Genomic DNA, 25,472 nt, shown 5'->3' with positions numbered 1-25,472 from the left:
CATTATTTTCTTTGACATATTGGGATATTTTTCAATTAAAGGCAGCGCGATCCTTCTACTTATTGGAAATGAACATGTCATGGAATGAGGGATTTATTGAGAGGGTCAAGGGAACCTATTAACCCTCTAAGGAGGTACTCTGGGCAAAAGTAAAAAAAAAACAAAAAAAAAACTGGGAGGGCAGGCGGTGGTGGGAACATATTAGAGGGAATCTGTCAGCACCCTACCTAAGGTGGTGACAGTGTGCTGTAGCTGGCAGTCTCCTAGTAAGCATGGTACCTTTAGGTAATTTTTCTGTGCAAAGGATTAATGAAGTGTCAAAGTGTTTGTGCCACACTCCAACATGCTTAACCACTTCTTCCTCCTCCTTCTTCTTCATGAATAATCAATGCTGACAGCAGTGTCTCTGATTGCAGATCAGTCCTCTGTAGGCAGGTTACCTCTGAAAGGAACACTCAGATATAGTTGAATCTCTGAACCCAAATGTGTTGGAGCTGTGGTCTAGGGGTAATTTACCTGTGTAGAGATATGCCAGCAGTTCATCCTTAGGTTATTTAAGGCTATGTTCCCACACAGTATTTTGGTCAGTATTTAGCAACTGAAACAAGGAGTGGATTAAAAACACAGAAAACATATGTTCACACACTGTTGAAATTTAGTGAATGGCCGCTATTTAATGGAAAATAACAGCTATTATTTAAAAACAATGGTCGTTGGTCATTAAATGGCAACCATCCGCTCAATTTCAACAGGGATTTGAAACAAAGAATGAACTGCTGGCAGGTCTCTAGACAGGTGAATTACCCCTGGATCACAGCTCCAACACATATGGGCTTAGAGATTCAACTATATCTGAGCCTACAGAGGACTGATCTGCAATCATAGACACTGGCTGACAGCTGAGCGAGCAGGAGGCTGGGCAGCATTGATTATTCATGGGCCCGGGTGCTGACAGATTCCTTTTAATGACATTATTTCCTGTCATCTGCTAGTCTATTGTATCTCCTGGTCCTGTGACATCATGGCCCCACTCAGAAATGCCACTTAGCCAATCACTGACTGAGGCTGGACACCACTGCAGTCACTAACTGGCTGAGTGGGTAGCTCCTGTGGTGTCGAGACGACACAAGAACTGGGAGATACCGATGACCTAGCGGGTGACAGGGAGTGATGGCGCTGCAGCTGTGGAGACACCAAGATGGGTAACTATAACCTTATTATTATGTTTCCACTACCCCTTGCCCTCCCTGGATTTTTACTTTTGCCCAGAGTACCCCGTTATTTACTGCACTTTTTTTTTTTTTTTACAAAATCCACTGGTACTAGAAAGTTATATAGATTTGTAAATTATGTTTATTTACAATAATATCAGCCTCCCAGTACTTATCAGCTGCTACATGTACTGCAGGAAGTGGTGTATTCTATCCAGTCTGACACAGTGCTCTCTGCTGCCACCTTTGTCTGTGTCAAGAACTGTCCAGAGCAGCAACAAGTCCCTTGTCTCCTGCTCTGGACGAGCTATGCTGTTTACATCATTCAGGAGTTACTTAAAGGGATAATCCAGAGAATCAGCTGATTTAACAGAATGTTATAAAGATTTGTAAATGACTTCCATTAGACATTTCAGTACTTGTCAGCTGCTGTATGTCCTGCAAGAAATTATGCATTCTTTTCAGTATGACACAGCCCTCTCTGCTGCCACCTCTGTCTATATCAGGAACTGTCCAAAGCAGTTGCAAATCCCCATAGAAAACCTCTCCTTCTTATGAATAAGCTATAATTACACATACAATGATATCACATACAGACTCACTATATCCTTATGCATATTTTGATAGACATGCTATCTTAATACATGTTACGTTATTGTTAACTTTACCTGTTTTATCTGTACTCTTGTTGTACTTTTGTTTGCCAAACTTTACTTTTGTTTGCAAAAATTTATTGACAAAAATTCAATAAAATATATTGAAACAGAAAACCTCTCCTTCTCTGGACAGTTCCTGACATGGACAGAGGTGATGCAGTTGTGTTTGTACAACCTCCTGCAGGGCGTACAGCAGCTGATGAATATGAGAAGTAATTTACAAATCTGTATAACCTAATTGTACCACTTCATTCAAATTTTTCCCTTTTCAGAATAGCCCTTTAAACAGCAAAGCAAGCGGGTAAGAGGTGATCAGGGAACACTTGATCTCGAGAAAAGTGAGGGTCCCAGAGGCAGGACCCATATCATGCTCAGATTGGAGTACTACTTTAAATTTGTATCTTCAATCCTAATCAATGTTATGGCTTTTTCTGCAAAAAAAATATAGATATTTGAAGGGAGGTAGAATTTTGCATACGAACCCATCTGACCTTTATCAGGAATCCCCGGCTATTTTTATACGCCGACCCCGGAGAGATTAATATAAAGCCTAAAGCTTAGAGGAGATTTTGTTTATTCTCTACGAAAATAATCCAAACTGTTATTAAAGAGTAATTCACATCCACCGGCAAATGAGAAGGACGATATGTGAAGGATAGGGAATGCTCTGGGATACGGCTCCTAGAAATGAATTCACCCACCGTTGCGCTTTCTTCAGCAAATGTCACGTCTTATTATTGGCTTCAATGGCCTCAAGATCACAGTGCAAAGTGTTTATACAGAGCACAGGGCCCATTAGAATAATCCAGGCTTTAACCTGCTAACCTCATGGCATCACTGTATAGCTGTGCTGGCAGTGATAGCGGGTGAGTGACTGGTTTATACAGCTTGTTATATTCCCATGGATCACCTGGAAGGATCCATCATACTGCTCATTCTACTGTCTCATTGTTTGTTTCATTTCATTTGTTAAGTTTTTTTATGTGTATTTTGCCCTAGCAAAATTGTGCACAATGTGTCGGCATTGTGTATATATATTTTTTCAGTATTATGTTGTTGTTATTATTATAAATAGAAATATAGGCCCCCAGGGCATCTAAGAGTGTGTTTGCAAATTAAAATGAATGTAACAATACCATCAATAAATAAATATTTTATTCAACCTGGTCAGCGCTGGTGCTCAAATTGTGGTGGTGCCAGTTATTCTTCAAACCACCACTTGGCTCCCGTGTTCAGCTTTGTTTTATCACGTTTGGTGCACTGGAGGCGGGGCCAGCCCACTGATATCTCCTCCCCTTGGTAATGCGCAGACTGGGGCCACCCAGGAGAGGAGATCGGTTAACTGGGGGTGCTGGTCCCGCCTCCAGTGCACTAAACTACCTAATTTGCATATATATAAAATGGAGCCAGTCGCAGGATTCAAGTGACGGTTTGAAACATGACCGGCACCATCAAAATCTGCGTGGTGGCGCTAACCAAGTGGTATAAAAGTACAGTATCTATTTATTGAAGGTAATGGTACATTGGCTTTAAATAAAAATCTTTTGCCAAACAACAAAGCAGCAGATAAGGATCCTAAAGGTGGCGTTCCATACATACTAACCTCCCCTATTCAGCAATACCAGTGGTTGAATATGGTCAAACCAGTTGGTAAAATTCCTTTAAATGGGGTATTCTCATCTAAACTTTTTATTTTTTTGTTAGATAATGTAAAAGCAAGAATATTTGCAATCACTTTTTATTAGCAAAATAGCTTATGTTTGCATTTTTATTATGTACTACCTCTCTATACAGTCTCGGACTGGCCCACAGGGGACCAGGGGAATCCCCCGGTGGGCCGTACCCATTGGTCGGCCCCTGAGCAGGAGGTCTGCATCCCTGTTTAGCAGCTTCAGGATGACATATAATAGTTAGTTTCATGGGACTTCACCTTTCAAGAAACTTAAGTGGACGGCTGTGTTGTTTGCATAGAGCAGGGATGGGGAACCTTTCACCCTCCAGCAGTTGCAAAACTACAACTCCCATCATGCCTGTACAGCTCCTATACACTAGAACAGGGATGGGTAACCTTCAGCCCTCCAGCCGTTGCAAAACTACAACTCCCATCCTGCCTGGACAGCCTTTGGACAGCGTTTTGCAACAGCTGAAAGGCTGAAGGTTCCCCATCCCTGGAGTGTCTGACCAGTTACTAACAGTGAGCGTGCATTGCCTGTCACATACACAGCACTGTGCAATGTCGCTATAGTAATGTGAAAGGTTTGGTGCTGGGTATATCTGGTGTATGTAGGGTGGGCCCCTTAAATAAAATATTCCCCGGTGGGCCCAAGGTACCCCAGTGCGACACTGTCTATATAGCTGACAGATTACAGCCTAGGTTAGCGATCACCATTCTCTGCTCTGGGACCAGGACGCTGACGTCCTGGTGGCTGGGATCCTCGGAGCTGGTAAATATAATTTTGGGGCTTTTATGTCTCCCTCTCAGATCAAAGATGTCTCCAGGGCTTGTGGATTGCTCCTGTTACTGTGATCTCAATGGGAAAACTGATTCAGCTCAGCATCGCTGCATCCCATGCTCATTCCCTCTCAGCCTTACCACCCACCAAACCAGGAAGTGAGAGCAGGATGCAGCGATACTGAGCTGAATCAGGGCAGTTGAGATTACCCCTTAAAGTTTCCCCTTTTTCTGTCCTTTTATACACATGTGATACATATCACACAATGGCAAAAATTTTACACAGCATATTTTTTTTTATAGGATACCAGAGCATCGGTATATACTGTAGCTTACTGCTTTATTCCATACGTTAGTTTTCTGGTAAACCATCATATACTGGCATAAAGGATACTTCTTTGGCCTCCCATAGGTCAATGAGACCCTATGGATACATTCCGCAAGTGTGAACACAGCCTTAGATACAGTATATACTCTTGTAAGAAACTGATTCTCAGAACTGCTCTTTAACAAGATGTGTATTTCATGCAGATGTTTTTTAGATTTCTCACACGCCTTTCAAAAATAGACCAAAAAATTGCGATGACAACCCTGTCACATTTCATTAGTTCAGATGGGATTATTGTAATTACTGCTGGGACAGCGCTTACATATGGGTAAGCCTCCTTAGTAAACACCAACACAACAAAGGAACTTACAACTTAATCACAGATGCAAAGATTTTCCCTTGATCTACAGACTTTTTGAAACAATTAGAATATTTTTCAAGGCAAAATAACCTTGCATTGTCCTGTATGGAAATTCTCATCTGATTTCCATTAAATTTACGCATAACAAGAATCTGCCAAGCAGATTTTTTTACAAATAAACAAAGACTATTGAGGCAATTGTTTCTTACCACCCATACCGGCTCTTTTCTTTGTCAATATATATACACTGTACAGATACTATCATCACTCACCTAGGCCCTGCGCTATATGTACTGTAAATAAAATACCTGTAGTGGGGGTGTTACACAGCAGATCAGAGTCAACAAGTTATCCCTCTGCATTCACTTCTCCCTCTGCTGCAAGTATGCCGCCTAATTGACAGCAGTACATCATCAACAGACAGGAGGCGTGCTTACAGCAGGGATAAAGATTAGAGATGAGCGAACCGGGGTCGGGTTCGAGTCCATCCGAACCCGAACATTCGGCATTTGATTAGCGGGGGCTGCTGAACTTGGATAAAGCTCTAAGGTTGTCTGAAAAATATGGATACAGCCAATGACTATATCCATGTTTTCCACATAGCCTTAGGGCTTTATCCAACTTCAGCAGCCACCGCTAATCAAATGCCGAAAGTTCGGGTTCGGATGGACTCGAGCATTCTCCAGGTTCGTTCATCTCTAATAAAGATGAATGCAGAAAGAGGACTCTCTGACTCTGAGCTGCTAGGTAATGCCCCAACAACTCCAGGTACTTCATTTATATGTAGCATAGGCAGCAAATATCTGAAAACATATGACTCAGCATATACATATCATGTTAACACTGTTAACAGCTTGAGAGTGGTATTACACTAGACAATTTTTCGGCGATTAACGATCTCAAACGACCGATATGACAAACGATCTTAATCGTTAACCCTATCACACAGGACAATGATTGTTACTTACAGTGGTTCTTGCGCTCGTCCTTTCCTGGCTGATAGACCCGAACGACGGGTTATTACACCAATGTTTGAACGATTTGTAAACCATCAATGATGAAAATAGGTCCAGATTCTATTAAACAATGAACGATTTCTCGTTGGTTGTTTAAATACGTTGGAATGTGCCAGCTATTACACAAAACAATTATCATTCAAATCCGAACAATTTAACGATTTTTCGAAGGATAAACGACCCATGTAATACCACCCTTATGCTATGTTCACACTATGTATTTTTATGACAAGAACGGACACTGTTGCCGATTAAAACAACGGATGTTCTTTTAAAAAAATAATGTGTTCCATTGAAATCAATTGAAACACCAGCCGTTGTTCACATAGTGTATTGAACAACGGCCGTTGTTCAATACGGCCATGAAAATAATTGACAATTCACACAGTGTGTGGCTGTCTTGCAGCCGTAGTGTGACTGAGAATTAATGCTTCATTTGATTCTCAGTCACACTCATACGGCCGGAACATTCCGACGTATTTAAGTAATGTTCCTGCGGCCGATATGACAGCAATGGCCCCAGGAACGTGTGTGAACATACCCTTACTTTGCTTTTACTCTGAAAAGCTTCTAACAGGTTTCCTTTAAAGCGGAAAAAAAAAATATATATATATAGACGCGGTAAATTTTTCAAACGGTTGCCCAGTTTCCACCATCCGCACCAGTTTCTTGATCTGCAATTAGGTCAACTATCGGTGAACTATGGGGTGCTGGGCCCTCCCTCCAGTGCACTGAGCAGGCCTAACTGCAGATCAGAAAACCAATGCAGATAGCAGAACACACACACGGCTGAATTATGACCTTATTGTGTGGTAGTGTACGTAGAATCCAGGTGGCCACTTGGGGTTTGGATGGTGATCCGATGCTGGCTCTATTCCCTTGGTACTTGTACCAATAAATTAATAAATGAGTTATAGGTACTCATATCTAGTACCAATGAGGAGTACACAGTCCTCAGCCAGCAGCTTGACATCAACATCACGTGACACAGGGCTGGGATAGAGCTTGCTGAGAGTGGACCTCTCCCGCCTCTTCTGATCGGTTGTGGTTTGAACACTCAGACCCTGACCGATTGAAATTTTTGACATACCTCTGTGACATGTCAAAAGTTTTTTCTATTGACAGGTATGCTTTAGTAATGATGGATCCACTTTTTTAAGGCTATGTTCACACTACGTAAAACTACGGACGTAGTTCTCGCCGCAGGACTACGGCCGTAGTTTGGCGGGGTGGAACATAACCTTACTTTCAATGGGATCCCGGCCGGAGTGTACACACATCGTATACGCTCCGGCTGGGATCTATGCGGCGCCGCAAATAACTAACAGGTCAGTTTTCAGTGAATTCTGGCCGCAGAAAGACCTGTCAGTTCACACAGTGAAGTGAGCGGCTCCGGCCGCTTGCTTCACTGTGGGCTATGGGTAGCTTTGATGCGGGCTGATGCGCCCGCATTAGACCTCCGCGGCCGAAAGATCATCTGGCCGGTACTTAAGTACTGGCCGAGATGATCCGGCCAGAGACCGGCCGTTCCGTGGAGAAATATGACTCCATGATAGGAAAAGTAGTTGCATCTTGTATGATATGAAGAATTGAGAGTAAGTGCAGTAAAGCAAACAACTGACACCCCCCACCATGGGGGGAACCACTGAAAAATGGCCCACCTGTCTAAGGGCTTAGTCCATATACAGCTCATAGACTTCCATAGGGCCATAAGTTCCTCTGTATGCCTATGAGCTTAAATCAGCTATCTTGTGCCTTATTAAAGAGCTAGTACCCTCCTATGGGAGAGTAGTTGTGTAATATATCACTGTATGAAGCACCGTACAGTAGAACATGGTATGTCAGAGCTGCAGGGACTCCACGTTCCTCAGTAAAACCCGAGGCCCAAACAAAATCAAGAGAAATATGCAGAAGGAACGCAGACATAGACGTGTCTCAGGTAAGACAGTGTTCCTTCCTGTAGCTGATCCTCCTTGGACATAAGTCACTTCTTCAATTCACGCTCTAGACGCTTTTGTCTATTAGAATGTGAAGTGTTCTCTTCGCTGCCTTATTGTTCTATTAGAATGACGCCGTGTGCTTTGTGCCGTCAATCAAAGAGTTCCATAGCATAGACTCTTTGCGATGAGATAGGTGCGGATGTGACAACATATTTATTGCAAGACTGCACTTTGTGTTCCCATCTGTCACTCATGCGCTGTTCTATTTTACTACATAGCGCAATGCACTGACCCTATCATTCTTTGAAATAATCTTTAATTATAGCTCATAATACTTGGCAGAAAATAGTCTCTGTGGGCAAGAAGACGTCTTAGACGGTGGTATAAAAAGGGAGTTATTTTCTGCTACATTAAACTAATGCAAATGGCTTATTATGAACATAAAATTATAGATTGGAGGCTAAGAATGCAAATATATACTTCTTGCATGGTTGCTGAGATATGTCACTTGTTTTCATCAATGTTCGTGAATTACAATTTAATTGACTATCTAACGTCTGTGATGGTGTGCAAGTCTCGCCTTCAAGTTTTCTGGCGGATGTACGAGGAACAGAAGTGAAATTTCCATCTCAGAAGTGAAATTGATCTATAGACCAATGTTTACCCATAAAAATACAGACCTCGAATGATCTCATCTTGGGGCAACATGGGACACAGGCCGGCATGGCACGTGTCCCAGGTGCAAGGTGAATGCGAGTTTGCCGGTATGTCTTGGTATCAGGTTATCCAGACTTGGAAAAACATGGCTATTCTTGTCTTCAGTTTGGTTGTGGCTGCAGCTCAGTTTCATTGATGTGAATGAACCGAGATGTAATACCGCACACAACCTGCGGGCAGGAGTGGCACTGTTTTTCCAGCAGCTGTGCTTCACGTAACCCTGAATAACCCCTTTACCTTGAATTTTTACCCCCAGCACTGAGACACCTACGAGTGCTACTACTTTACGAGTGCTACTTCTCTAATATCAGGCCCAAGATATGGAGGCTTACCTGGGACACCGGCTTCCATCCAGAAACTAATGTCGGTCCCCTCAGCATTGTCATAAAGTTTAGTTACATTGATGGGTTCCAGTAGCTTCATAACCTCTGACATTATGGCCCTGGCTTCTGGCTTGCCGGAGAACTGCATACCCAGTGGCATAAAGGTACCGATGTCAGTCTCCATGACCAGATCCATGTTGGCAATGTCTTTCTGTGATCAAAAGAAATACACAACATGATTTATGCACTGTTAATAGAATGAGGTTATTACACATATAAGATATTCTAATATATTCTAAATTATAGTAATATTATCACCATCCAAGATACTTCATAAAAAAAAACACAGAAAGAAAGAAAAAAAAAAGCTACCTACTAGAGATAAATGACAGGAACTTGCTCGAGTCCGATTGTTCGGCATTTGATTACCGGTAAAACATGGATACAATATGACTCTATCCATGTTTTCCCAGACTCCCTAGGGCTACATCCAACTTCTTCAGCCACGGGTTATCAATAACCGAACAATCGGTATCGAGCCCGCTCTAGGTGCTCATCTCTACTACCTACATCTCTCATTATAATTCTTTGTTACAGGAATTATACATGTGTGAAATATTGTACAGTGTGCCACAGTTACTAGGTTATATTAAAAAAAAAAAAATAGACTACACATAGGATACTAGCCATACATTGTCTTGCCATACCCAGTGCCAGACTGGACAGAAGAATGTCAGTGGCATTCACTATAAATGGGTTATCTCAATATTAAAAGTTATCACTTATTATATTATAGGTAGGGATGAGCGAACCGAACCGTAATGAACCAGATTCGTTACGAACTTTGCAAAAAGTTTGGTTCGGCACCGAACCGAACTTTGAGAAAGTTTGCTACGAATCTGGTAAAAATAACAACAACGATGCAAAATTGTACTTTTTTAACAGAATAGACCAGGATACAAGGGATTATTACTCCTATAATCCCTTGTATCCTGGTTTTCTGAGAATTTCAAGATGTGTGACGTCACCCCTGTTAGGGTGAGACCTTAAATTAGTGTCCTCAGATGGGTGCTGCCTAATCAAAAATGTAATGTGACAGTCTGTGAGTATCAACCAAGACACATGAAAGCAACGTCAGTGTTCAAGCCTATTGAATTTATTAAGGGAAAATCAGTTCATATCTTTACAATAAGGTTCAAAAAATAGGAGAACCCAGTTTAGCTGCAACAACAAAAAGTTTAAAAAAAAAAAAGTCCAAAAAAAAGTCCCATCACTTGTCCGACAAAAAAAAAGTTCATCGGCTGTCCCATCACTGCACAGTTGTGTAGAAAAATGTTGGCGACTCATTGGGATTCTTGGTGTCCAAGACCATGCACCCCAGTGCTGATGTCTGGTCCTTTAATTATGGGCAAGGGCAGTACATGTCTGTTAGTGCCCATGGGGTCAACATTCCCCCAGAAGACTACCAGAAAGTTAGCCCATTCTGGCCACTGTCACCTCCCCGATGCTTTAGGGGGCCAGTTCTGCAAAAGTTCTGCCTCCACCAGCTTGCAACCATCCACTGCTTTGACTGCAGTCCAACCTGCCCCGGTGACTTACCAACGTTGTCAGGCCCAGTGCTCTCAGACTGTCCTCCATTTTGTAAACCTGGGTGAATGGAGCCACAGTGGGCAGGAGCTCCTCTGGACCATCAGGTAGGAGATATATGAATGGCTGACCCAAGGTCAACTAACGGTGGGAAGTGTTGTAGCCCACAAAGGGAGGAACCTTTTTTCTGCAGTGCAACAGGGAGGGCTGCGTCATACACCTTGTATGGCACATGTGATAAACCTCATAGTGCACAGGTTTCTTCAAACATGTCCTGCCAATTGTTGATCCCTTTTGAGGACGCGACTCCATGAGCAGGCATCAACGACATCATCCCACTCCTTTGTGTTCTTGAAAAAGCGGTGAACAACATCATCAGTGAGGATTCCCAGGCCACCACTCCAAGGCTGAACATCCTCCTCCTTCTTCTTCATGAATAGTCTGCTCTCAATCATAATGGCCTGGGTGCAATCAGGTACTGCCTCCTCCTCCTCCTCCTCAAGTAGTCTGTTCTCAATCATACAGGGCTGGGTGCAATCAGGTACTGCCTCCTCCTCCTCCTCCTCCTCCTCCTCCTCCTCAAGTAGTCTGTTCTCAATCATACAGGGCTGGGTGCAATCAAGTGGTGCCTCCTCCAATAGTCTCTTTTCAACCATACTGGGCTGGGTGCAATCAAGTGCTACTGCCTCCTCCTCCTCCGTCAATTGTCTGTTCTCCACCACACTGGGTCCAATACAGTACTATTATTGCTGCTGGTTCCACTGTCAAATGTCTGTTTTCCACCCTACTGAGTCCAAGGAACTTTGTGTCCTATGTCCCGTGTAATCACTTACACCTAGGCTAATTTTTTTTCACAATTTTTGCACTTTGATTTTTTCCACTTTTTTTATTGTAACAGCAACTGCAACTAAACAAAACTATACCCTATTAGACTCCCACTATTGTAGCTGCAATTATTCAGCCGTTATAGCAAGGTTCGTTTTAGGTTCAGTTCGTACGAATCCGAACTTCACGAAAGTTCGCTGGATCGAACCGAACAGAACTTTTCAGAAGTTCGGTCATCCCTAATTATAGGTGATAATTAGCAGATATTTCTGATAATCCTTATGATCCTCCTGATCCTTATGTATGTAGCCTGAATGAAACAGAAGATAACAGGGGCGGAACTACCGTCGTAACAGTCATAGTGGCTACTACAGGGTCCGTCTGCTACTAACTTACAAATGGATACTAACATTGGAGAGAGGGGTTAATTTACAGGGTCGTGCCTGCATTGAGGAGGGGGTTTATTTACAGGGGGATGGCTACATGTGAAGGAGGGGAGGGGGGCTAATGTCTACATGGGGTGTACTACTACTACTATACTAGTGGGCTTACTACTAGGGGGGTTAATTACAGAAGAATGCCTACCTATCAGGGACACTACCTATGGGGGAAACAGCTACATGGGGGATAGTACCTACTAGGGGGGCTACTTGCACAACCTAAATAATATATGGTGGTACAGAAGGGTCTTTTACTATATGGATACAGAGGGGACTAACCACTATTTAAAGGGCACATATGCGAAAATATAGACGTTAAGGATGATGGTGGTGCATGAGTGAGAAGCATAAAATGTTTTTCTGGCAGATCCTACGGGGAAGAGAAGTCCTCATGACAGCCCAGGCCTGATAGAGAAGAAAAGGAAAAGTGAGCAACTGTAATTGGGGACCTCCTGTGATTCATTTAAGGAAGATGTTCTCGTGAGTCACTGGCTACAACTGCACTGTAGTCACTTGTATGGTCTGCAGAGCCTGTGTGGAGCTGATATCTCCAGCTATATGGTCACTGTATCAGGTGATATTGGTCCTTGTACAGATTGTATTCAGTAGTAGTGGTCAAATTAGTCAGTATGTGGTTGTATTAGGCAGTATGTGGTGATAATTGTCCCCTGTAAATTGGTACTGTTTCTATTATTTGTCTTAGTATACTGGATTTGGTTAGCAAGAGTATGGTGGTAATGTTTGTGGTCATGGTGTGATGGTAATAGTTGCCCTTTGTTTATTGGTAATATCAGTCTCGGCATATAGGATTTGGTCAGTAAAAGTGTAACGGATATGTACAGTATGGTGATAATTTCTGTTGTGTATATACTAGCGCTATAATACTCTTAATATATATATCATAACCATGTAACATAAGCTTAGGAATACACATGACAGCTTAGTCTTTAGTGGGTGTGGGGGGGGGGCAATCAATAGTATGCTATGGGGCCCGACCACTTCTCATTATGCCCCTGTGCAATAGTAAGGCTGTCGACTGTTGGTAGCACCATCAGATTTGATGGTAAGAATAGTGCAGCATTCATGGTCAAAATGCTGGGGCCCAATGGATCCCATTATACTGGATCCATCAGATGCCATTTCTGTCTGTCATAGGATAGATACAGCACTGCGACACTACTGAGACTATCCCTTAAAGGTCCTTTTAAAATTACAGCAAGCCGAAATCTTACAAATTATAAGTAATTAATTCCAAAAATATATTGGAACATTGTGCAACATTTAATTATAGAAAGAATAAACTCTATTTACTGGAGACGTAATAACCTCTTCAAGTCAATTACCACTAAATACAATGAAATAAAAATTATTCTTCACGGTTTTATCACAATATAATTGCCGCATAGAGATCGCATTTAGAGACTCTTCCTAGTTAATTTAAGTGAATTTGGAAAAAGTAATACAATAAAGATTCAATCATTTCCAAGGACCATTTTTTTTTTACCGGGATCATTACAGATTCTATGCCAGGCACCAGCAGGTCTATTACACAGCTTTCATCCTCTCCCGACCTCACACACCGCTGTCCAGTGAAGCCGATTGCTCAAAGTTCAACTTGTACTTAGAAGTTTGGAACAAAAAAAAAACAAGTGAAGGTGTCAGAAGAGTCCGCTAATGACAAGGATGTTCTCCTACTCTATCATTACCCTGTCCACTTTCCTGGCAGTCTCATCCACCTGTTTGTCGCCGTGATTGCTCCTCTAACCTATCCTTAGCAGAAACATTGGTAAATCCCGTCAGGCTGTAATTTGGAGCCAGAGCTCCACATCATGTCTCAGTTCATCCATGAATTACATTTTCCACTGAAGATAATGACAGTATATCCAAACTGGTCCTCCATGCTGTCTTATAACCGTATAATGTACCCTGTAACATGCGTCGGATGTCACTACTTCTCTTTCAAGGATATGAATGTTTTGTGAGAAAAAGTGGTAGAAAATAGACAAGAAAAAGAACAGAGCGGTGTGAGGAACAACTGTATATAGACTGACGACAGTGCTGTGTGAAGAATAACCATACATAGCATGACGACAGTGCTGTGTGAAGAATAACCATACATAGCATGATGACAGTGCTGTGTGAAGAATAACCATACATAGCATGATGACAGTGCTGTGTAAAGAATAACCGTACATAGCATGACAACAGCACAGTGTGTGGGAAAACTCTACATAGCATTATGACATCGCTGTGTGAAGATCAACTGTACATAGCATGACGACAGCACTGTGTGAAGAATAAGCGTACATAGCATGACGAAAGCACTGTGTGAAGAATAAGCGTACATAGCATGACGAAAGCACTGTGTGAAGAATAAGCGTACATAGCATGACGAAAGCACTGTGTGAAGAATAAGCGTACATAGCATGACGAAAGCACTGTGTGAAGAATAAGCGTACATAGCATGACGACAGCACTGTGTGAAGAATAAGCATACATAGCATGACAAAAGCACTGTTTGAAGAACAACTGTACATACAGTAGCTGGAGGTATTAGCCAAACTGGGAGGTGTAAATATAAGTGAGCGCCGATCAGTGAGACTGGTGTTTCTCTGCAGAGATTAGGGTATATTCACACTGAGCAAAAGTGGCGGAATTCCGCGTGGAGCCCCCGACGTGGATTCCGCTCCGAATCCGAAACACATCAAAAATAGTAATTAATGCAGTGTACACAAAAGTAAAAAAAAAAAACACAGCATATAAGTCACCAAGTGTACAGCAAAGATACAGGGCCAGAGAGGGGATAAACAACATGCGTGTTCTGCCGTTCCTACGGCTTCCTCAAGAGATTATCGGCAGTGATCATTCCTGCTAAACAATAATCAGTCTGTGTAAAGGGATCCTAAGGGGTTATGAATCAGGCTGAGGGGGTCTAAATCATTTCCCCTTCCAAGCAGTCATCCACCTTTTCAAAATAAGGTTCAACCAAGTAGTAAAATGTTTATATCTTGCAAATGGAAGGGGTAACGTAACACAATACAAACGAAACCTGAAGCTACAAAATAATTTTTATACAGTGACCAGAGGTCCTCTTTTAAAAAATGGCACATTTTTGGCTGTTCTAATGTGACAAATCGGTCAGAAATTGAATGCAACCCCAGCTATGATTAGATTTGCCCCATAATTTGCACCAATTTATGTTTAAAGGTAACCTGTCAGTAAGACAATCTTATCTAATCTGTTGCCATCACGTTATAGAGCAGGAAGGGCTGAGCAGACTGATATTTGTAACTTGTAATCCCTGCAGTGGGCGGTATCACTCAATGTTAGGACCACCCACTAGACTCCTTATCATGGAAACATCCGAGACTTCAATCAATAAATTACAAGTTATATGAAAACTTTTTCCATAAAGATATATATCAATCTGCTTAGTTTTTTCTGCTCTATAATATGATGCTGATAGCTTACGTAGCATTTCCATGGTGACAGGTTACCTTTAAGTAATAATAAATCTGTCAAAACAATAGAAACCATGAGTCCTCTCAGGAAACCCTTCCCACTAACCTCGCCACACTGGGAAGAGGCAAGAAAAGCTGCTATTATGCAGTCACTATATAAATATGACAGGCACCATAATTTGTGACCCTCCCCATACAAAATATGGACTGGATCAGGATACCAATGTAGACTAGGAAGTGGGGTGTTGTAATCTAGGTGAAAGTCAGGAAAAATGTAGCAAAAAAATCCCATTGTTACATGAGTTCTGACTATAATCTGCAGGTTTATAAAGACACATTGTATTTCTTCCCGAGAAAGTGTATGGCAGCTGCAGCCTGTAATTTTCTTATTTATAACTTAGCAGCATGTGCTTTTAATATTGAGCCACCCACATGTTACAATCGTATTCTTATTAACATGTACAGCTCCCATACCTGACAAGCCCCCAGAATGAATCAATAGAAACTCATTTATAAATGTATTTAAAACATTGACTGCAAGTGTAATAGTAAAGTATATGTACAGTAAGTCCACTGCACGGACTGTGTGTAACCTACCTGTGCTGAGGCCGAGGTATAGGGAAGGGGTCCATGAAACACGCTCTATATGCTGGACATTTCATGGATTCAACACACCCCTGTGAACAGGAATCACTGCAGCATACTGAATTATGACACAGTTGGAGAGTCAGGACCCAAAATGAACATTTTGTATTGTTGTATTGCCTGGTATATAAGAATTCAGAGGGTCGTGAAAGGGAAAGGGAGGGAATAAAAAAAATGGATTGGAACAGAAGTAAAGATGTATGTTATGTAATGTTAAGTTTAATGTAATAAAGATTAAAAAAAAAAAAATCATGATGCAGTGAGCTACCGAATCTTCAGAGCGCTAACTTACTGCTCTAGACTCACAGCATCATCATTCATCTGCAATCCAGGTCCTGACCACCTTCAACTCAGAAACATTTATGGAATCTGCTCTTTCCTCAACTCTAACTCAACAAAACGGCTGGTAGATGCCCTCATCATCTCCCACTATTGCAACATTCTCCTCTCCGGCCTTCCAACACCAGTGCTCCCTGCGAGTCTATCCTCAACTCTGCTGCCCATCTAAATCATCTCTCCCCTCTGCCGATCCCTTCACTAGCTCTTCATTGACCAAAGAATTCAGTTCAAATTGTTAATCATGACATACAAGGTCATCCCCAACCTATCCCCTCCGTACATCTGTTACCTGGTTTCCCGGTACCACCCCTCACACAACCCCCGATCCTCCCAAGACCTCCGTCTGTGCTCTCCCCTTGTCTGTTTTTCACACAATCACCTCCAAGGTTTCTCTTGAGATTCCCCAATACTCTGGAACTCACGACAAGTGTTGAGCGAACTTGTTTGGGTTCAGCAACGTTCTCTGAACCTAAATGCAGGGCTGTGGAGTCGGTAAGCCGCAGCTCTGACTCCAACTCCTGAATTTTATCAGGACCGACTCAGACTCCCGACTCCGACTCCTGCTCCTTCATAAATGGCCAGTCATATACCAGGGGAGTTATTATCACACTGGCTCAGCAGCTTCTCCCTAATGTCCTACATGATCCTAAGGTTAATTCTGAGGGAATAAGGAAACATATAAAGCAGCTTCTCCTGTGTGTGCAGTGGATGCAGCCAGTCTCCAGCCTCCATGTCCTGAACAACTCAGAACTAGACTAGATGGAGCAGGTAGTCTTTTCCTGCTGACAGTCTTCTATGTTTCTAACTAAATAGTCACCATACTTAAAGAAACACTGCTAACAATGCCAGATACCTGTGATATAGAGGTCAGCCATAGTGATATACAGGGGGTCACACATAGTAATATAGAGAGGGGTCACACATAGTGATATAGAGGTCACACAGTGATATAGAAGGTCAATGTGGGGGCACGCAATTGTACGCACACACACACAGCCTGCTACAGCCATAGCATACACACACACACACACAGCCTGCTGCAGCTATAGCACACACACACACACACACATACACAACCTGCTGCAGCCATAGCGCACACGCACAAACAGCGTGCTGTAGCAATAGCACACGGACACACACAGCCTGCTGCAGCAATAGCACACACATAGCTTGCACACACCACACACACACAGCCTGCTGTGGCCATAGCACACATATACACAGCCTGCTGCAGCCATAGTGTGCACACACAGCTTGCTGCAGCCATAGTACACACACATACACACACAGCCTGCTGTAGTCATAGCACACACACAGTCTACTGCAGCCATAGCACACACACAGTCTACTGCAGCCATAGCACACACACACACACACACACAGCTGCAGCCATAGAACACTGAAGAAAAACACACAATCTTCTCCCAGAGAGAAAATACCACACTGAGGACAGAGGTTACTGCTACACTTCTTATGTCTTCTCCTCCTCCTCTATATTACACAGGATATCTTCATATTACACTGCTGCTCATATACAGTCATCCAGCATCCAGGAAGAGAACAGCACAGATCTCCCCCCACACAATGGACTCTTCCAGCTCAGAAACAAACTGCCAAATAGTGACCGACAACTTTTCCATGACCACCCTTATGTAATAGGGCCAGTGTCCTATTAGAATGTTGCTCATAATATATATTCATGAGCAAAACTTGTAAAATTCATATTCAAATTCAATTCTACATTTTTAAAAGATTTTTTTAAAGCTGGAGTCGGAGTCGGTACGTTTTTTTTTTCCGACTCCAGCCAAAGCTAGCTCCGACTCCGACTCCGACTCCACAGGCCTGCCTAAATGCCCTGGAAATCCTACAGCTATAGGCATGTATAGGCATGGCAGCCCTAGGACGGCATCCAACTTCTCCAGCAGCCAGATGCCAAGCATTTGGAGAACATCACAGAGCCGGAACAGTTTGGCAAGTTCGCTCAACACTACTCCCGACACATCTGGCTCTCAACCACCATCACAACCTTTAAAAGTAACTTAAAAACCCATCACTTCAGACTGGGCTACAACCTGCCATAATAATAATAATAATAATAATAATAATAATAATAATAATAATAATAATAATTTAATCTTTGCCCATTTGATGGATTGTCTTGACAGGTCCCCTTTAACGAAAAAAAAAAATAATTCCTAATTACTGTTGATACTCTCTATATTAAAGTAAGTATATACTGTATATTAAGCGGTGGCATTATCAATAGTTTAGGTAATCAATGGTAAGTATCATAATAAAGGAGAAAGTAATTACAGACAACAGTTTATGAGACAAAGAAGCCTCGTTCAGAAAGGAAAAACAGTCAATAAATCTGCTACATTAACAATGCACACGTTTTGCATCACTGAATAAAGGATCATTCCCTCCATTTAACACAGTATAAAAGTCTCGCATATCTGTGTATTATTGGTTCAGAACAAAAATGCAATTATTCCTAAAATAAAATTAGACACTGGATGCAGTCGAGTGTTTTCTGATTCCGTCTCTTGTCCTTCTGAAACCATCAAATAACCAACACAAAAAAGAAACTATACTTCAAGTACGCGGTTATTCTGCCCAAAAAAGAGTCATTCTTGGCAAGTGCTAATGGAACGCAATTAAACATTTGCAAAGGGCAGAAGTAAGAGAGTTACAACCCGGGCTATCAAGGAGAACTATGAGAGGTTTGATATAAAAGCCACTTCCAATGTAGTGCACATTAAAAGGAGAGAAATTGGTAAAATGTCCTTTAGCAGATAATAAAAAGCCACAAAAAAAAACAAAACAGGTAGACACTATATGAGCTCTGACTAACTGGGAACCTTTCTACTATATTAGGGTGCGTTCACGCAATGGAATCCGTACAGATACCATCCGGTGGATTCCGCCGCTCGCCCTGGGCACTCCTGCTTGACTCCCCGTCCATGTCATAATCTCCATTCTATGCTCGGGCAGATTCCACCGTCCGCTCAAAGAATTGACAAAGAATTTTTTTGTAATGAAAGTCAATGGAAACATGGATCAAAATTGATGTAAACACATTCGTTTTTTTATGTCTTTTTTTTTTTTTTTGCAAAAACAGATGAAAAAAAATGGATTGCAAAAATACAGTGTGCACCCAGCCTTACTGTGATTTGTGCAAGATCAGTGAATTGTGCGCTATTCAGGGGGCCCAAGGGGAATGGCCCGTACCTGTGAGGGCCAGTTAACCCCGGATATGATCTTTGTATTTGGTGGTTCTTCATGTAAGTTTTTTTATTTAAAGTGATTCCATCTTAGAATAGAAACACATACTTGTCATTGACAATACTGTAAATCAGGGCAAGAATGGGTAAACCCTGCCTAAAGGATGGGCATTGGAGAGCTTCCTGGGTACCTCATGGGTGGGGCTTAAATTTCCAAATAAAATATTGGCAAGTATAAAAATAAGCCTTAAAAATGCCCTAGATCTTCCCTGAAATGTAAAGGAGTTGTCTGGAATTATAAAACCATGAAGGCTTTCTTTCAAAAAAAGTACCACACCTGTTCTCAAGTTGTATGTGGGGCAGCTCAGTGCCATTCAGTTTAAAACAAATGTACAATTAGGGAAGGCATTTGTCTTTTTTACATTATCTGGTCGGCGCCGGCATGGGGATCCTGGTGTAACAGTTATTTTTTCAAAATGCTGCCATGCTCCTGCACTCGGCACCATCTTATTCTTGTGCATAACCCCGGCTCTGTGCACTGGAGATGGGTGGGTGCCTCCAATGTGACAATAACCCCTCCCCTCAGAGACATGCCTTCATTAGAATCAAAAGGGCAACATCACCGAGGGGAGGGATTATCATTACATTGGTGGCACGAGAAGTGGGTAGTGTTTGGAAAACAGGACTGCACCACCAGGATCCCTGTGCCAGCCCCGACCAGGTAATGTAAAAAAAAAAAGCCTTCCCTAATGGTACATTCGCTTTACTGAAGATGAGCTGTAATATATAGTGCAACCTCTGGACAGGTGTGGTGCTGTTTTTTTTTTTTTTTTTTTTTTTAAAGAAAGCTGCCATGTCTAATCCCCTTTCTAAAAAAAAAAAAAAAGTGCCCCACTTGTCTACAGGTTATGTGTGTGGTATTGTAGCTCATTCCCATTCAGTTTCATCGTGCTGACCTAGACTACCAGACACAATTCATGGACCGATGTGGTGTTGTTTCTGGAGGAAAGCAGTCCCCCTTTTCTAATCCTATTCAATAACACCTTTAATGTGCAATAAAGGGGCTTTTATAAAATGTTTTTGGTAGCGGCCCATTAATGTAGAACGCAAGCTGCCAAGTTTAGAAGGTAGAGGGATATATATATAGTGTATTTCCTCCTGGAAAACAGGCAAAACCATCATCCACGTTATTTTGACAAGCGCGGCTTAAAAAGGCCGTAAGGGCTTATCAAAAATAGGCTTGCATGGCTTTTCACTTCTGTAAGTAGTTCAAGTAAAATAAGATTACGTTCTAAACATCTTATAAATAGATTGGCTGTTGGTCCAGCTGCTTCTAATGAATTTCGCCTAATGCTTTTATAACTTTAGGTCTTTTAACATTAAAACAACTACTGGCACTTTTTCTACAATTGGCCGAGAAGCTGTTTTTATGCCTTTGTGGCTTCCAACTTCTACTTCTTTTCCCAGGGTCCTTTTAATGGCTTAAACATTCCAAGCCACCCAGCACCAACATCGTATGCATGCCAAGAAAAACTTCAAAACATTAATATCTATAGCTTGGCTGGCCGATAAGAACAAACATACAGAATATAGTTAAGAATGGAAACATTTGTAATAAAAAAGAAACACATAAAGGAAACACTGAAAAAAACCCTAAAACAACCTTTACTAAAGTAAAATCTGGATGGATTATTTGGACCATTCTGTTAAAGAGAACTTATTTGTTTTCAAGGGTCGTGTCCCTGCACAGTCTGCCACTCTCCAATTAAACCTGACACTGTTAAAGAGAACCTGTCTGGTCCCAGGTACTGTGTACCAGAGATAGGCCCTAGGACCTGACAGGTAAGCGGGACAGAGTTCTGATGTTCTTTAATTCCACACAGAACCAGCAAAAAAACTTTGAACAACGGGGCCAACTATCCAGTCATGTGGGAGTAGATGTGGAGGCTCCGTTTATACTCCAGCTAGTCAGGCTTGACTGATATCCTGAAAGTTGAAGAGCTATAAGACAATTATCAGCCAAAAGCTTGGCTGAGTGTTCATCTGTAGCGTTGAGCAGACATGCCTAACTGCCTAACAGGTCGGATTCAGCAACGTTTTCCGAACCCAAATGCTCTGCATTTGATTCTTGGCATCTGGAGAAGTTGGATGCCGCCCTAGGGAGTCCGTATACAGTGTCAGTTTTTCCTCATCTTTGTGTAAACTGCCTCCTATTCCACATCTGCCTACTCACTGGGTGTTAATGCCTTTTACCTCTTAGGCCCCGTGCACACAGAGCAAATGCAGCGGAACTGTCCGCCGCGGAATGCCGCCAGCCTCCGTGTCGTATTGACACTCTATGCGAGGCTCGCGCGCCGTATCTCTTGGTGCTGAAGAATGAACATGTTCCTTCTTCAGTGCGAAGAGGGGAGCCGCCGCTTTTGCTCTGTGTGCACGGGGCCTTAAGGCCCTATTTCACAAAACGATGATCAGCCGCTGCGGCTGCCCAGACGATCAGCGATCCCACACACATTTACTTTAAAAATGGATGTTTTTGACCACTGATCAATTCCAAAAAAAGTAGGACCTGTCCTCATTAAGTCCATTATTTATTTTTTTTAAACCAAAGCTCCAATAGAAGTCAATGGGTCATTTTTTAATGGACAACACACTGATGGATCATCTTTTTCCACTGCAGCACTGCCTAGAAAGACCTGGGAAGGCTCCATCCTGTCAGTTTTTACTGATCCTCAAATACTGATGCACCCTGAATCTGTTGAAAATCCTCACTTCCTGGTGCGCTTTGTCTCCACTCCTCTGTCCTCCCCCTCCCTTCTGAGACAGCGGTCACATGAACTCTGTCTCTTCTGTTGTCAGGCAAGATGTAACGCCTCATATGTAAACCCGCCCACCACTGACATCACACAGTGATCACCTGATCAAGGGCAGGGAAACAACAGTCTCTCCTGAGTTGTATAAGGGAAAGGAGACACTGTTGTTTCATCCCTCTTTTTTTCTAACCTATCTACGTAGATGAACAGATAGATAGCTAAATAGATACATGGATGGATACTGTGTTTTATGTGAAAAGCAGAAGAAGGGGCAAATACTACAAGACAGGGGCAGATACCCAGCAGTTGGTTCTGAGGTGCAATGCATGCTGGGAGACATAGTTTCCCGGCTGGGTGACATGACTTAAAACTGGGATCATTTGTAACAGTTTGAATCAGGGGCTGGGAGCAGCATAGACAAGTGGGAAAGCTGTAAAACAATCACTGGGGATCAGTGAGTGCATCTAAATGCTTTTTATGCATTTTTTTTATAGGTTCACTGGAGTTCCCCATTAAGTTTAACCCCTTAAGGGCAGAGCCTGAAATGGCCTTAATGACAGAGACAAATTTTATGAATATGACCAGTGTCACTTTATATTCATTAATAACTTCGGGATGCTTTTACCTATCTGGCTGATTCTGAGATTGTTTTCTCGTGACATATTGTACTTTACATTTCTGGTAAATTGAAGTCGATACTCATAACGAATCTTTATGAAAAAAACCCAAATAATGTAAAAAATGTGAAAAACTGCATTTTTCCAACTTTGAAACTTTTTTGCGTATACAGAAAGTGGTTATACCACATAAATTATGTATTAAATAGCATTAGCAACATGTCTACTTTATGTTGGCGGCATTTATTAAACGATCTTTCATTTTTTTTAGACAATAGGAAGCTTAAAACATTAGCAGCAAATTTCCAAATTTTCAGTAAAATTTCAAAATCAGATATTTTTAGGGACCTGTTCAGGTTTAAAGTGTATTTGAGGGGCCTGTATGTTAGAAAGCCCCACAAAGCACCCCATTTCAGAAACTGCACCCCCCACACTCTGCAAAAGCATATCCAGAAAGTGTTTTAACCCTTTAGGGGAGTCACAGAAATAAAAGCTAAGTGTGTAAGAAATTAGAAAATTTTAATTTTCTGTGCAGAGATTTTATTGTAATCCAATATTTTTCATAATTATAAACCTATTACCAGAGAAATGCACCCCAATAATTATTGCCCCGTTTCTGCAGTTTATAGAAATACCCCATATGTGGCCCTATTGCGCTATTTGACGCAACCACAAGCCTCAGATATAAGGGAGCGCCTAGTGAATTTCAACGCCTCCGTTATATTTGGTCATTTCTGACTGTACCACTTCAGGTTGGCAGAGGCTCTGGGGTGCCAAAACCTAAAAAACACCCCTAAAGGGACACCATTTAAAAAACTACACCCCTCAAGGAATGTAACAAGGGGTGCGGTGAGCACTTGGCCCCACAGGTGCTTCACAGATTTTCCGAACAATATGGCGTGAAAAAAGAAAAATTTATTTTTTACACTAAAACGTTGTTCTAGCCTTCAATTTTTCATTTTCTTAAAGGGATAAGAGGAAAAAAAAGACACAAAATGTGTAGCGCAGTTTCTCCCGAGTACGGAAATACCCCACATGTGGCGATAAAGTGCCAAGGGGGCGCAGGACGAGCCTCCAAAGGGAAGGAGCGCCAATTGGCTTTTGGAAGCTGAATTTCACCGGAAAGGATTTCAAGGGCCATGTCGCATTTACAGAGCCCTCGTGCTGCCAAGACACTGGAAACCCCCCACAAGTGACCCCATTCTGGAAACTACACCCCTCAAGGAATCTAACAAGGGGCACAGTGAGCATATGGACCCCACTGGTGACGGGCACAAATGTGGAACAATGTGACGTAAAAGTAAAAAATTTCATTTTTTCACTTTCATGGCACAAATGTGCCCGTCATCAAGGGGTCCATATCCTCACTGCACCCCTTGTTAGATTCCTTGAGGGGTGCAGTTTCCAGAATGGGGTCACTTGTGGGGGGTTTCCAGTGTTTTGGCAGCACGAGGGCTCTGTAAATGCGACATGGCGTTCATCATCCATTCTAGCCAAATCCAACCTCCAAAATCCAAATGGCGCTCCTTCCCTTTGGAGGCTTGCCCTGCGCCCACATGGCGCTTTATGTCCACATGTGGGGTATTTACGGACTCGGGGGAAATTGCTCTACACATATTGTGTGTTTTTTTCTCTTTTAACCCCTTGTGAAAATGATAAATTCAAGGCTAAACCAACATTATAGTGTAAAAATGTAATATTTCATTTTCACGCCACATTGTTCCACATTTGTGCCCGTCACCAGTGGGGTCCATATGCTCACTACACCCCTTGTTACATTCCTTGAGGGGTGTTGTTTCCATAATGGGGTCACTTGTGGGGGGTTTCAACTGTCTTGGCAACACAGAGGCCTTTTGAATGCAACATGGCCCCTCGAAATCCATTCCATCCAAATCCAGCCTTCAAAAACGAAATGGCGCTCCTTCCCTTCGGAGGCTTACCCTGCACCCACATGGCGCTTTATGTCCACATGTGGGATATTTCCGTACTCAGGGGAAATTGCTCTACACATTTATTTTTTTTTTTATCTTTTAGCCCCTTGTGAAAATGAAAAAATCATGACAAGATTAATGATTTAGAGTAAAAATTTTACAAAAATTACACTAAATGTTGGTCTAGCCTTGATTTTTTCCATTTCCACAAGGGGTTAAAAAAGAAAATGAACACAAAAAGTGTAGGGTAGTTTCCCCAGAGTACGAAAATACCCCATATGTGGGCATAATGTGCCATATGGGCACAGGGCAAGCCACCAAAGGGACAGAGTGCCATTTAGAGGCTGGAATGGAGGATGGAGGCCATGTCGCAATTACAAAGCTCCTGTGCTGCCAGGTCAGTAGAAACCCCCGACAAGTGACCCCATTCTGGAAACTACACCCCATAAGGAATCTAACAAGGGGTGCAGTGAGGATATGGACCCCACTGGTGACAGTCACTTACGTAGAACATGTGCCGAGAAAATAAAAAATACCATTTTTTTCATTTTCACGTCCCAAATGTGGCCGTCACCAGGGGGCCATATCC

General features: G+C 42.2%; 1 protein-coding gene across 1 annotated transcript in view; it reads right to left on the bottom strand.

The window, feature by feature from the left end:
* The window catches only part of CPQ (carboxypeptidase Q), a 358,322-nt gene that overhangs the window by 25,064 nt on the left and 307,786 nt on the right, over nt 1-25,472 (bottom strand). The window contains exon 7 of the mRNA XM_069957319.1: nt 9,014-9,215. Within this exon, the coding sequence (XP_069813420.1) occupies nt 9,014-9,215 (202 nt within the window). The remainder of the gene's footprint in view (nt 1-9,013; nt 9,216-25,472) is intronic.

This window comes from Dendropsophus ebraccatus, chromosome 2 (assembly GCF_027789765.1).
Source record: "Dendropsophus ebraccatus isolate aDenEbr1 chromosome 2, aDenEbr1.pat, whole genome shotgun sequence".
NCBI classification, from domain to species: Eukaryota; Metazoa; Chordata; class Amphibia; order Anura; family Hylidae; genus Dendropsophus; species Dendropsophus ebraccatus.
The sequence above is the reverse complement of the archived record's forward strand: the minus strand, read 5'-3'. Positions and strand labels throughout refer to the sequence as shown.